The 15,326-nt window shown below is 36.2% G+C and overlaps 1 protein-coding gene across 3 annotated transcripts in view; it reads right to left on the bottom strand.

The window, feature by feature from the left end:
- Rfx (regulatory transcription factor Rfx) overlaps window positions 1-15,326 on the bottom strand; it is a 100,201-nt gene that overhangs the window by 12,847 nt on the left and 72,028 nt on the right. For 2 of the 3 annotated variants that reach the window (XM_072536724.1, XM_072536725.1), the window contains 6 exons: window positions 13,597-13,713; window positions 9,021-9,202; window positions 6,895-7,097; window positions 1,880-2,066; window positions 1,610-1,821; window positions 16-596 (listed from right to left, as the gene is read on the bottom strand). In XM_072536724.1, the coding sequence (XP_072392825.1) occupies window positions 16-596; window positions 1,610-1,821; window positions 1,880-2,066; window positions 6,895-7,097; window positions 9,021-9,202; window positions 13,597-13,713 (1,482 nt within the window). The remainder of the gene's footprint in view (window positions 1-15; window positions 597-1,609; window positions 1,822-1,879; window positions 2,067-6,894; window positions 7,098-9,020; window positions 9,203-13,596; window positions 13,714-15,326) is intronic. The other variant, XM_072536726.1, reaches the window with a different exon arrangement.

Here is a 15,326-nt window from a genome sequence, read left to right as displayed (position 1 = left end):
TAAAGCGCAACTTACAATTCCTTCGAGAATAACAGCAATCGGTACAACTCCTGTGGCCTCAGCTACTTGATGTTCAATCAAATAAAACATATATTCATCATACAGCAACCTTATCAAATGGAAACTTCCAAAACTAGCTGCAGATCGCAGCGTCAAATCCCTGATGACCATGGAACTGTAGAAGCTCCACTTGAGCAAAAACTGTCTCGCAGCCTTCGAGAAGCTTGGCTTTCCTTCGTATGGCTTCAAAGCACTTTTAACGACATTCTTCAACCACGAAGCCCACTGTTCCAATGAGTTTTGCTGTTGGAGGGTGAGTTTAAAATCGTTTTCGAATCGGGCTACCAGATCGTTGTCACATTGACATACCCATGACGCTTGCTCCCTAACGCTGTGAAAATCGACTCGGTTCAAATCCGCTAACATCTGTCCTATTTGATTGCTGTTGTGCAAGACAGCTCTAGCTGCTTGAGCGAGGTGATTGAGTGAAGTGTAGCGGCGCAAACTTGAGCTGAAGGCTGATACTGCAGTTAGCTTTATTTGGAGCATCGCTGGAGGAGCACCAGTCATTGCGGTTGTTAACCAATTTTCTAGATCTGAAATAAATTTAAAAAAATTGTACACAAAACGTATCAAATAGAATATTGATAAGTTGGATTTACAACAAGGGGGTGAGTTCATCGAATAATATATTGTTTATAATATGTTATCTTATTGATTAATTATCTCGTTACATTCTAACAATAGAATTCCAAATAGATTTGGAATATGTATAGCGATGGCCATGTTTAAGAAAGAAAAAAGTAGAATCCATCCAATTATAGAAGCATAAATATTCTAGACCACCAAAGTGATAAGTAACTAAATACTTTCGAAACATTAGCAGAATAACACCAAGGGTTTACATATCGAAGATCATATACATACTACATGTATTTATCATACGACACATATAACAATTCTTTCAGATATAATAGACCCGTATTTCGGTGTTCCGTAAACTTATGGATAGCCTTTGATTAAATTTAGCTGTAAGAATTCGGCTGTTATCTAAGGAAGTGAGATGTTCGCCGTTGCGATGCTAATTGTACCTTGGACTTCCTCTCGCCTATTTGGATGTTTCGTTCGGATATTATTGTAAAACTCATGCAGGATTGAGAGAGAAAAGCGAAATAAAGGGACCGTATTAGCTCGTTAAAGGAATCTGGCAGTATAAATAAACATTTAGTTTATGATTATTCCATTCGAAGATTTTAAGACGCAATTTTTAAAGTGCTAAATAAAAACCTTATGAAATTTATATGGAGTTGACAAAAAAATACAGTAGCGTTCTTTAACTATTTAACTTTTCGTTTTGCATCCGCTATGTCTCGTTTTAATACATTAGGAAGCAGAATGACAAATAAATGATTACTTGATGAGTGTACAAATATCTGTTACAAAATATAAACGGAAGATCTTACTATGCAATCGGAGATAGTGTGTCCCTACGAATAGTAATCATTCAGTGATTAATAATAGCTCCTCAGAGGACAAAAAATTATTGATCATTATTCATACAAATAAAAAAATTAATATTAAAATTCCAAAAAATATTTCTATAGCTTACTTTTAGCAAAGTTTCGTATACTTTGAGTCAAAGTGGCAGGTATCGGTTTCAAAACGTCAGGCACCAAAACTTGAATAAGATTTTGGTAAAACACCAAATCTACTTGTCTCATAAAATGCTGAACAGGCTCCAAACTGCATAGAGAAAACAACTTTGACTTCGAAAGATATTTTTCTTCTTCACATTCATCGCTATTATTATTATACTGAGACCTGAAAAAAATATATGTTATTTTCTTAGAGAATAGTTTCTCAACAAAAAAAAAAATACCTCCAAAATTCTCTCCACAGAGATTCAACTGTAGCGAATTCTAAACTCAAAATGGCATCTAAAAATGCTTCTAAGTGTTCTCTGTAGATTGATTTTAAGGTGTCTACGTCTTCGTAACCGCAATCTTCTGGCAATGGTTCACGAAATTGTATATCAGGAAAAGCGGGAATTGCACTACTACCATCACCTAAAAACGTTTTCGTTAGGTAAAACACTTACTTAATATGTACAAAGAAACGAAGAACAGATACAGTAGTAATTTCTTCGTTTCTTGATATCTTTTGATTCTCAATGGTTGTGGCAATAAAAAAAACGAAATAATAATACTAGCCCACATAAGCCCATATTACCGTTACATTTACTGGACTCTAAAGCACTCTATATCCAATGAATCTATATGAGCGAATACAACAAAAAATTTCATCAAATATAAGAAACACATATCGATGGCTGAAAGCAACAGTGGGATATTTTGACAAAATCCTTTTTTCAACATTATTACAGCAGAGCAACCAAAAGAGTCCAATTTATCTTAACAAAACTGAGATAACAGGTATTAAAACCCAACTTCACAGCTATGTGGAATAAACCAGTGTTATACTGGAGGCAATTAACTCATTTAGTCAAAGCAACACTGAGACAAACTGAATAACCCACTGTCGCTTGTTAATTAGTGAGAGAAATGTTGGCAACTCTGAGACTATCTGTTTGTTCATATTATAATTTATGCATGACAATCAAAAACTTTATTACAGTATTGGATATAGTGAAAAGTGCTGTAAAAATGGTTTCACGTTGTCAATTGATGTGCATTCTCGTAACTAAACATGTGGACAAAACTGAGACCGCAATAGGTAAGCATTTCCCTTTTTAAGATAAAGTTTTTGTTTTTGTTAAAATGTTAGTCGTGTAACAAACAATGATTGTTTCTTTTCAGAAAATTAGAAACAGCACCACTAAAACTGATGACATAGTTATAACCAAAAGACTGATTTCTCGTACAAATTCTGACGATTCACTGAAGTTGAAACAATACAGGATTGCTGATAAGGTGGAAGAAATATTAAATTCCAGAATTTTAGGTACTTATAAGGTTTTTGTTCTTACTTCCATTCTGATAAATTCCATTCTGTGTTCTTTATTGCAGCTAGGTATGACATATTGAATTGATAAAGCATAGTTATTTTTTTTCAGATGACAGCCCAACTCATGATAGAGATTTTGAGCCTTCTGATTCGGACTCAAATTATGTACTAGAGATTAATCAAGATGTTTCTGTAACTTATATATATTCAGGGATTCTACAGTTTCACTGCCTTCCCTCGCTCAACCGTTTCTATCTCTCTCTGTTGTCCCATTCTCCATCGTTTAGGCCTCTCTTACTCATGGCGTCGTCTACTTCGTTCGTCCAGGATCTTCGGGGCCGTCCTCTTTTCCTCCTTCCTATGGGCTCCATTCGGTTATTCTCCTTATCCATCTTCTGTCGCTAGTTCTTCTTACATGTCCATACCACTTTAGTCTTTTTTGTTCTATATAAGTTAGTATGTCTGTATCTATTGATGTTCTTTGCTTTAGTTCGTCCTATCCATTCTTGTTACTCTGCAGCATCTTCGCCGGCATTTAATCTCTGTTGCTACTATCTTACTGCTATTTTTCTTGTTTATAATCCAATTTTCAGCCCCATATATCATAATACTTAGCACTAATGTTTTATAAATCTGTGTTTTTGTCTCCATATTTAAGTGTCTATCCCACCATACTGAGTTAGATTGTCGGATTGCTGTTCTTGTTTGCCCTAATCTTTGCTTAATTTCTTCCTCTGTTGTTGCCTTTTTCGTGATTATAAACCCCAAGTATTTGAATTTATCCTTTCCTTTGATTGTTACGTTGTCGTCAATCTGTAGATCTTCTATGTTTTCTTCACTTGTAGATAGGTACCCTGTTTTCGCGAGGTTAATATCTAGGCCAGCCTTGGTATATTCTTCTTGTAGTTTCTTCATCATGTAACTGAGATCTTTTTGGTCTTGTGCAATCACTACTTGATCGTCTGCAAAGATTAACGTATATAGGTATTCGTTTCGTACCGGCACTCCCATGCCTTCGCATTTTTTTTCCTTGTAGTCAACGCTTTCTCTAAGTATATTTTGAATAGGGTTGGAGATGTGGAACAACTCTGCAGGAGTCCTTTGTTGTGGTGAAGTCTCGTATGATTCTTGTTCCCATTTTAATGGACACTTTATTTTCATTATACAGGGCTTTTGTAGCTTCTATGAGTTCCGTCTCTATTTCTAATTTGTACGTCGCCTCACATAGTTCTGACCTTGGTACGGAGTCATACGCCTTTCTCGGGTCCACAAATGCCAAATGTATATCTCTATTGTTTGCTTTTTTCTTTTCCAACAGTTGTTCCAGTGTGTATATGTGGTCTATGCATGATCTTCCTGCCGTGAAGTCTGCCTGATCCTCCCCGATTTTGCCATTTATCGCTTGTTCTATCTTTTCTAGCAATATCTTCCCATATAATCTTCCTATTGATGATAATACGCTTATTCCTCTGTAGTTATCGCATCGTTTTCTATCTCCTTTCTTAAATATAGATGTCATATATGACTCCGTCCATTCCTTTGGGAGCTGTTCTCCATTTATGACTTTCTGAAATATCCATTTTATCATCCCGTGTAATTTTTTTGAGCCGTACTTTATAAGCTCAGGTGATATGCCTCCTGGTCCCGGTGCTTTCTTATTTTTGATTGCTTTTATGGCCGTTCTCATTTCCCTAGCTGTTATTTCTATTTCTTGTTGTGTGAGTCTGCTTCGTCTTCGCCTGTTTACTTTTCCAATGAATTGTGGTCTTTGTTCTGTTAACAGTTCCTTGTAATAGTCCTTCCATCTGTGTCCTGTATATTTCCCAATTTAATTTTTTCTTTTGAGTTTTGTTTCAATCCTCTCAGTACTTTCCATGTCTCCGAAGTTCTTGTACCTCCTATGTAGGTTTCAATATTTAAGCAGGTTCTTTCCCATTCTTCATTATTTTGTTGTGTTATTTGTTTTTTCACTTCTCTATATTTTTCTCTATATTCTTTATAAACTTCATCATTGTTTGTAGTCAGCCATTTTCGGTATAGTTGCTTTTTTTCTTCAATTATTCTTTTTGTTGGTTAATTTATTTCATAATAGTGCTATTTATTTGTTATATGCTCTTTCTCTCCAAGGGCTTCGAATGCTGCTTGTTTCATACTCGCCTTTATATGCCCGTATATTTCTTCGATGTTGCCGTATCTGAATTCTATTAATTTTTGGTCTAGACGTTGTTTATATAGTTCTCTTATTGATTGTTCTTGGAGTAGTTCTATATTGTATTGTTTTTCTCTTATAGTTTTCAACGTAGTTTTCTCAGTAGTTTTGTTAGTTCCACATTCTGCTCCTCTTCTGACTCTCACATCTTTTATCTTTATTGTGGTATCTTGTTTGACTATTACATAGTCTATTATCGATTTCAGCTTTCGTGTTTCTTGCGTCCATGTATATTTATGCATATTTTTATTCTGATTGGTGATTTTTAGGTTGTTTAACTCGTATAATTCAATCAGACGTTCTCCGTTATCGTTTTGTTCATCCTCTCCAAATCTCCCCACTACTTTATCGTTTTCTTTGCTTCCGGTTCTGCCGTTAAGGTCTCCTGTTATAATTATCTCCACGTTCTTTTTAATTAGCTCTATGTGATTTTGGAGTTGTTCCGTGAAATGTTCTTTTTCTACTCTCGGAGAATCGTCTGTTAGTGCATATACTCCGAGTATCACTGTCTCTTTACCGTATATGTCTATATGCATTTTAATTATCCTCTCGTTGATTGGCTCCCATGTTCTAACCCTTCAACCACTTATTTTTGATTAGTATTCTCATTTCTGCCTTTGCTCTACATTCCTTATTAACTCCGCTTCAGCAGTGGATATGGTCTTTTATTGTTTCCGTTCCATTTCCTTTCCTTTTGGATTCTGTTGTTACTAGTATGTCGATGTTGCTTTCTCTAAACTCCTTTATCACTTCCGTCGCCTTTTTGTTCCATCCTTGTATATTCCACGTGGCACATTTCTATCTTTTCTTCGTTTTGATTTTTGGTTGAGCTTCTTTTCCGAACTCTTCGCACAACATTGCCCCCCCCCCCCCCCCCCCCGTATCCGATTCGTGCTCCCTTTATCAGCAGAGATGTGGATTTCCACCGGGTGTGTGTTTCCGTTTGCGATTTTCGTTCTTCTTACCCTTACGTTTTTCTGTGTGTTAGGTTGCTAATTCCGAACGCCACAACCCCCGTTTGGAGAATGATACATTCTCTCTCCTGTTGCCGACCATAATGTAGCTTCGACTTTTTTAAATAATTTTAAACCGTTTGTCCTTGTGTAGTGTAGTGTAATGTACAATTTTATGTTTATGACATTCTATGATGATTGGATAGGCCAAAATTGACGAAATGCCCCTGAAGATGCTCCAGGAAGCGAAAGTACTTGGGCAAGAATTAATTAATAAAACTGTGCTCGATATCTGCCTTTCATACTCATATCAAAGTTCATTTATTCGAGCATTCAACCTTATATCAATTAAAATTAAATGACATAATGTCGATTATTACGGATTTTTAACTAAAAGAGAATATACCGAGGCCTTTCTCGAAAATAACGAGCACATCTAGAGCAACCTAAAGTTAACAACCAATTTAGAAAATTTTGTAATCCTTTTGGGTATTTTTATTATTAATTTAATAATCCAATTATACAAGAAGGTTCACACTTACGTCAAAAGAAAAAAATAGATTCAGGCAATATTTGAATAACAGCTGATGAAATTATAATCATGGTAGAATAACGATATTTAATAATTTTCTGCTTAACGGATCTATTGTAAATTAAACTGACATCAAAAAGTGTAAAATTATCAAAAATATTAATTGTAAAGCCATGTTTTGTACGTCTTTAACAGCCGTTAACTACATAGGTATGTAAAAAGGACGCAAAACTTACCAAGATAAGCAACGTGTTGAGATAAACCAGAATTAACCGAGTCTGAAGAATCCGAACTGCGTTTAAAAGGCCGAACAGTTCCTTGAGCTTTTCCGTTCGTGTTATTAGAGCTCAGTACTACGCGACTGCTTTGGTCTTCTAAATTCATTAACGAAGAGCCAGGTTTGACTCTAATTCCGTAGTAATGGTATTTTGAGTTTCCCCTGAAAATAAAATTAAATGAATATTACTTTTATGAATTACGGATTGATCATGAAATGGAATGAAATTAAAAGAATGATTATGGTCTATCTATAAGGTGAAGTGCGTACGTAGATGTTTTTCTATTATTAAAAGTCACTTTATGTTCTGCTATACGTTTGATAAAAGTTCTACCAGTTTGACCGTTGTAAGACAAACTTAAATGTGACGACTGCCCAAAAACTAGAACTTTTAACAAACGTATCTTCTTCTTCTTTCAGTACCCTGTCCGATTATCGAACGTTGGCGATCATATTGGCAATAATAACTTTGTTTACGGCGGCTCTAAATAAATTAGCGGTGGTCTCTTGATACCATTCTCGGAGATTTCAGAGCCAGGATGTTCTTCTTCGGCCTGGGCCTCCCCTTCCGGCGATCTTACCCTGTATTATGAATTGTAGAAGGTTATACCTCTCTGGATGTCTCATTACAGGACCGAAATATTGTAACTTTAAAATTTTTATCGTTTTTGTTATTTCTGTGCTCTTTTTCATTCGATGTAAAACTATTTCATTTCTTATTCGATCAACTCTAATTATCCGCAATACTCGTCGATAAAATAATTGTTTCATTAATGTCTGTGTAAGGGTCCAGCTCTCCATACCATACAGCAATGTGGAGAATATGTAGCAGCGTATTAATCTGATTTTAAGGTAATATCTCTATTAATTAGAATTTTGTTTGAATTCATAGAAGGCGGCTCTGGCTTTTTCAATGCTTATTCTTATTTCTTTATTTATATCCCAGTTATCGTTAACGTTTGCGTCCAAATAGGTAATATTGTGGACTCTTTCTAACTCTATTCCATACGGCCTGATGTTCGTTGGTTGTAACTCCGTTTTGCTGACAACCATAAGTTTTGTCTTAGAAGTATTAAGTTTTAGCCCAAAATTCATCACATGCTTCGGTTATTATAAGTCGTTGCAGGTCTTCTTTATTGGAGGCAATAAGTACCGTGTCGTCTGCATATCTGAGATTGTTGACATTAATTCCGTTGATTTTAATGTCTGTATCTTCCACTAAGGCTTCTTTGAAAATAAATTCGGAGTAGATATTAAAAAGTAGAGGCGGTAGAATACATCCTTGCCTCACTCCACGTCATATTTCCCTTGCTTCCGTCGTGTTGTGTCCAATTCGTATGTTTGCACATTGATGCCAATACAAATTTGTGATAATACGGAGGCCTCGATCCTGTATATACCACCTGTTGCAAGACACCTATAAGTTTGTCATGGTTTACTCGGTCAAAGGCCTTTTCGAAGTCGATAAAACACATATATAACGATTGTTCGATATCGCTACATCTTTGAACCGACCTGCAAACTGAAGAGTGCTTCTCTGGTTCCAAGGTTGTTTCTGAAACTTTGTAATTATTTAAAAAAAGTGGAAGCTACATTCTGGTCGGCAACAGGAGAGAGAGTCCATTCTCTCTCCTGTTGCCGACCAGAATGTAGCTTCGACTTTTTTAAATAATTTTAAACTGTTTCTCCTTGTTTAGTGTAGTGTTATGTTCAACTTTATGTTTAATTTTATGTTTATGACATTCTGCGATTGTTGGATAGCCCAAAATTAACGAAATGCACGTGAAGATGCTCTAGGGAGCGAAAGTACTTGGGCAAGATTTAATTAATAAAACTGTGCTCGATATCTGCCTTTATTTTATCAAAGTTCATTTATTCGAGCATTCAACTTATATCTATTCAATTAAAATTAAAGACTATAATGTATAAAGGCATAACAAAAAGTAATCACTTAAGAAAGGCACTCGACCGAAACAGCTGTAGTGATAAAAAAATAAAAATTATAATAAATTTTGTGGAAGTTTTGAAAACAAAAGTTTCAGTGTTTTATCGTTAGAATAATACTTGTAATGACATTGAACTTACCTAGTTCCTAATCGTCGCGTCCTCAGTCCCAAAAATACGGACCTGATTAATTTTCCGAAAGAGGCAGCATTCACAGGTTCCAATTTGTTTTCGGCACAATGTCTGAGGTAGTGAGCGTATAATGTAGAACGAGGTAATGAAACTCCTTCGGCAGTTTCATAGTTTTCTAGTAACCATTGCACCTTCGGAAAAATATATTTTTTATCATTCGGTGGTATGGTAAGAAGCTGACAATATAAGTACTTAATTGTGAGTTTAAAATTAAATGTTAATCATACATAGGTTACTGTGTTACTGATATGTTTTTTAAAAACAATTGCACTCTTACTTGGACTAATTAGGGCAATAAATGTTCTATATTTGCTACGATATGTAGCGCTGTATGACGGTCTATGGCACAAACGATTAATTAGGTCAATGTAAATATGTTCTGTAACACACCTGTTATGAAGAATCATTTAACTTTGGAGCAAGTAGGGCAAAGGTTCTGTACTACAGAAGCTATAATCTGTAGAACAGCAGAAGTTAACGCATAGGTATATTACATCTGTCGTTGTCCCATAATTAGTAGCCTTTTGGTAACATCAATGACACTTTTGTCAATAGGCTTGGAGCGTCTAGTTTGACTCATACAATTTTCGATTCTTCCTTTATTTACAGTATCCTTACTAGGAAGAGTGTTGTCTCTTCTTTGTTACTTGTTGTGTATATAGTTCTTTCTTATGCTTTCTTAAGGTAGAACGAGAGATCAAAATCCTAAAATCGGAAGTCACAGAATCCGAATACTCTCGCACCTTCACAAGCAAAGAAGTCACAATAGTTCTCAAAGATGTAAAATCAGATAAGACCCCAGGTTTTGATAATATCCTACCCGAATTTTTAATAAACAGAGGCAAATATGCAAGAGAATGAATGGCTCAAGTTTTCACAGATATCATGAAGATTGGTAACATACCTCAAGAACTTAAACGCTCAGAGGTCATTGCCATATTAAAATCTGGCAAGCCAAATGATAATCCCAAAAACTAAAGTCAATAGCCCTATTATCAGCAAACTTTAAGTTGCTAGAACTACTTATCCGCAATAGAATCAGCACAAAACTCCTTGAAGCAATACCAATCGAACAAACGGACTTCTGACTAAAGAGAAGTTACGCAGATTACGTTCTTTCGCTTACCACCTTTACTGGAATAGGGTTTGAGAGAAAACAAAGCTACAGCCAGCAGTTTATAGACCTAACAGCATCCGGGGATAAAGTTAAGAGAGAGGGTATGGTTTGCAAGCTTCTCCAAACAATTTCTTATAACTTCACCGTTCAAATAATCGACAGTATGATGAGCGACCGAACGATCCAATTGGTGAAGGGAACTGACATTAGCACACTTAGAAAACTGAAGAATAGACTATTTCAGGGATAGGCACTAGCTCATCTGCTCTTTAACCTGTACATCGCAGAAATACCGGTAACCACATCGAGAAAGTTTGGCCGCGCCTACGACTGGGTCCTTGCAACAAGGAGTAAATCATTTAAAGAAATTGAGGAAACCCTTCCGAAGGATTATGTCCGACTGTGTCCTTAGACAAAGTGGGAAAGTACTTCCGTAAATGGAGGCTCCAACCAATCGCCATGAAAACAGAGGTTTCCAGTTTCTATATAAATAACAAATTCGAAAACACCCTACGAAAACGTCAAAGTAGCGAGTGGTGACCCTCGATAAAACCTTATACTTCGAAGAGCATCTGACAATAACAGCGGAAAAACTGAAATCCAAAAACAACACCATTAAGAAGCTGTGCTACAAAACATGGGGAACATTAGCATCCACTCTGCTTTCATCTGCCCTGGGACTAGTCTTCTCATCAGCGGAATATTGTTCCTCAGTCTGGCTTAACAAGCTACACGTACAAAAAATAGATATCTAAACAAACAACACAATGAGAATGATTGCTGACGTTGTCAAATCCACTCCCACCCACTCCCACGCAATGGCTTCCAGTCCTGAGCGACATTGCTCCACCCAAATTACCACGCATATACTCAAAAATGAGTACAAAAAGATCATTAACAACTGTAACCTATCAATCCACCGAGACTCTGCTCCAGACGACCTCCAACAAAATCAGCAAAGTCAGCTGTGGAAGAACAGTTCAACGTAACATCAGCGTAACAACGTAACGTTCAACAGTTCATGGACCCGAGAATGGAGTGAACAACAAAGTGGCAAAATGCCTTGTATCACCCAAAAACCGCCAGAGTTAGCTAGAGTTTATAAATGCACTTTACGCAAAGATAAGAATAATGATACACATGTTTTTGATTAAATTTAGGATCATATAAATTGTAAAAATACACCAAAAGCAACTAAAAGTCATTGTTATAGAACAAGCTCTCTAACTAATAATAACCCGTATAAGCTAGCGAAAAAGCATTCTACTTCCTACTAAAAACATATTTTAATAATGTGAAAGAAGTGTTGTTGTGCATGAGTCAATACTTGAAATAAAAAAATAAAAAAACTAGCGAGTCAAATGAACAATTTTAAAGAAACGAACATTATGAGAGAACGATCTTTGTCTTTAGTTTATTATCAGTATCGAAGGAAATGTAGCCAGTTGCAATAAGTTTTTTAATTTGGTTGTTTCTCAACTCGTTTCCTCAGTTAAATATAATTTGGTATAATTATTTTTTTTTATTATTTTATATAGATTATCTTTTACTAAAATACGAAGCGCAAGTTGATTGCTAAGAACAAAGTATGCCTCTTCACGTTTTCATATACACTGCGTGTCATTAAAAAAAGCCACCTAAAATTTTTGGCATAATTTTTAAGAACCCTACAAGAAATTGATTGCCATTAGATGTTTGTGTAATGTTTAAGAATGTTCTAAAGCAGTATGCAACCATCTCTTAAATAACAAATGTCAAAAAAACTTCTCCCAAAATGATGATTTTAATAGAAAATTTTAAAAATTAACATTTTAAATTTTTGCTGTTTTCTTTATAAAAATTACAATAAAGTCTAAAGTGATTTTTAATATTCTGTATTACCACCTCTATTTTGAATTACAATCCTCATTCGACATTCGGCATTAAATTGGTCAAATTCTGGATGTTGTCTTGAGGAAAAGCTTCCCATTCTTCCATGAGCGCCAATCGAAGCTGCTTACGATTTATTGGGGTATTCTGTTTCTTACTCTTCGTTTGGGTTGGTCTTAAACATCCTTAATCGGCTTCAAAATCTGGGCTTTGAGCCGGCCAATTCATTTTTAGCACACCGATGGTTTCCAGGTATTGCCTTACCATCCTGGCTACGAGTGGCCGCGCGTTATATTGCATGAAAATAAAGTTTTTCGCCCACAAACCCAACAAAATACATTTCATGCTCGTCTAGAATTTCGGTAATGTATCGGTGAGCATTCAACGCTCCTCTGTTAATAAACACGAGATAAGTACGGCCTTCGAATGAAATGACTGGCAAAACATTACAGAGCCTCCTCCAAAAGCAACATGTGCTCGTCGAGCACAAGCAGCATATCGTTCGTTCCCCATGTCTTCTGTACGTTTTGATGCGACCGTCTGAGCCATAAAGAACCATCCTGGAGTCAACAACAAACAAAACATTTTTCCAGTCTGCTATCGTCCAATGCTCGTGGTCTCAAGCAAACTTAAGTAGGCGTTGTCGATGTACTGTTGTTAACAAAGGTCCTGTTGCTAGGCAGCAAACCCTTAGACCAAATTACCTCAACCTTCTTCTTACTGTAGAAGTGCTTAATGTCCACGAGTGAGCATATTGAAAACGGTTTTGTATTGCTCTCCCTTTACAGAAACGATTTTGCAAGGAAGTGCGTTGTAAAAGACGGTCTTCTCTGGCCGTCGTGATTCTTCTCGCACCTGATACTGGTCGTCGTTCGTGATATCCAGTCTCTACGAACCGTTGGTATGTTTGTTGAACCATACAACGACTGACTCCAAGCTGTCTGGCCACTTCTCTCTGACTGATTCCATTATCAGTCAAAGTGACAATTTGAACAGGTCAGTCAAGCAGATCTCTCAGCCAGTTTTGTTTAAAAATTGCACAAGTTCACTCTATGAACAACTGTTACAGTTGTTTGTGTACCGTACACTAATGTATATTTTTGAAAAACATAACAACCAAATTCCAAGAAAAACAACGTACAAACAACACGTGCATTCTCCGAAGTGTACAAAACATACCAATTTTGCAAACTTGATTGCAAATTGCCCTTAATTGACCTGTCGGCACCAAGTGGCGGTGCCTTAACGTGTTTCTGTTTTGTGGGAGTTTATTTACAATAAAATAAATTGCATAAACTTAAAATTATTGACAAATTCTTATAAAATTCTAGGTGGCCTCTTTTTAATGACGCGTAGTGTATTTGTTATAGCAAAAAAAGATTGTAATAATTTAAAAAATTTAATATCAACTGTAAAATTGTTCAACATGTTTTAACAATATTTTTTAAGTATTGATCCATTACCAACATTTGCATTTGTACGAAAAAAGTGAGAAGTGTGCGTAATCTTAGTTACATTTACAAGAAACCAGGGACTTACGGTGGCAGGAGCTACCCTGGTAGCATGTCCTAGAGCGGATCCTACGTCTTCGCCTGCAACTACTTGTCCCGAAGGCTGGGAAGCATGCACTGTCGCCGTAGCTACGTAACTTGTCTCCTGCACCACCCATTAAGGTTAGTTAAATTAGGAGGTTAGAGAGAAGCGGAATTTTACATAGCTTAGTTAGTTTAGTATTAAAAAGCACAATATTATTTTTGATCGATATATAATGAAAGTTTTTAAGCTTTTCTAAAGTCGTACTACCAGTTTTGTGGTATTAAATGCTTTTCTATTATATCCAATGATAATTTCAATACGATTTCGATACTTAACCCTGAACTACTATCGTGGGGTCAAATTTGACCCCAGGACTTGAAATTTCGTGCGCCACTGGTAGACAGTTTGGCAAACGACCTTGTTATTCCATGTATTCTCCTAATTAAGTACGTAGTTTAGGATGCCGTTTAGTAGCAAACGATCAATGGGATAATGGACACGTGCTGCTGAGTTCCGGTCGGATTTGACCCCACCATAGTGGTCAGGTTATTATTATTTAAGAAAATACATTATAATAGTTTTAAGAATCAGCGGAAGTACGGTGACAAGTGATAGAACCAATCGAGAATATTGACACTTATAGTGACTCTAATAACAATGATACTGACAGTGAAAGTGAACACTCGGAGCACAACACAGATTCAGAAATTGACGTGACTTATCAAGCGACGAATGTGAAACAGCATGAAACGGAACAGATATAAGTGGGCTAAAAATGCTCCGGTACCATCAAAAACTCGCGTACAGAACATTATTACATACCTTCCTGGTCTTTGTGGATCTATCTTAGAAACAAAACCATCCAGTCCACTTCAATCCTAGTCACTTCTTATAACTCCTGACATGTTGGCCTCTATTCTAGAGTACAGAAATGAAAAAATTACCGAGCTAAATGTGAATTATGGGGATACCTCTACATTTGTCCATCATCTAAAAGAAAGTGAACTTAAGGCTTTTTTGGGTCTTTTATACCTTTCAGGTGTACTAAAGTCTAATCATGAGAATGTTGATTCATTATTTTCGACAAGTGTTTAAGGTAGGCCAATTTTTCGTGCTACAATGTCAAAAGAACGCTTCTTATTTCTTCGCACAGCAATAAGATTTGACAATCATGAAATAAGAGAGCAAAAGAAGGCCAAAGAAGGTCAACTTGCAGCAATGTCTTATTTATTTAACTGTTTCGTATCTCACAGTATAGCAAATTACAGCTGTTCCGAATATGTTACAGTGGACGAGATGCTGGTTGGGTCTAGTGGTAGATGCCCTTTCAGAATGTACATGAAAGCCAAACCAGTCAAGTACGGCATCAAGATCATCTGTTTATGTAACAAATGATCCTAATCGCCAAGAGCTATCCATACCTATAAGATCGGTACTTGTTTTAGTGGAACCAATTACCAATAGGAATCGAAATGTCACTGGTGATAATTAGTTCACCTCAATAGAGCTAGGTGTTCACCTCAATAGAGCTAAATGCCAAATTTGTCTAGAGAATTACGCTCGATCATTTTCAAAGCATTAGAAAATAATATTACTCATCAAGATCACACTAGACCAGAAAGGCCAGTTGTAAGACGTAGATGCTACTTGTGTCCAGAGGTAAGGATAACAAACATTCCACATTTTAATCATAATGTCATATAACCATCTGCAAAACACATTTACTTTAGAGA

This window comes from Diabrotica undecimpunctata, chromosome 7 (genome assembly GCF_040954645.1).
Source record: "Diabrotica undecimpunctata isolate CICGRU chromosome 7, icDiaUnde3, whole genome shotgun sequence".
Taxonomy (NCBI): domain Eukaryota; kingdom Metazoa; phylum Arthropoda; class Insecta; order Coleoptera; family Chrysomelidae; genus Diabrotica; species Diabrotica undecimpunctata.
Note: the sequence above shows the minus strand (reverse complement) of the source record. Positions and strands in the feature narration are given on the sequence as shown.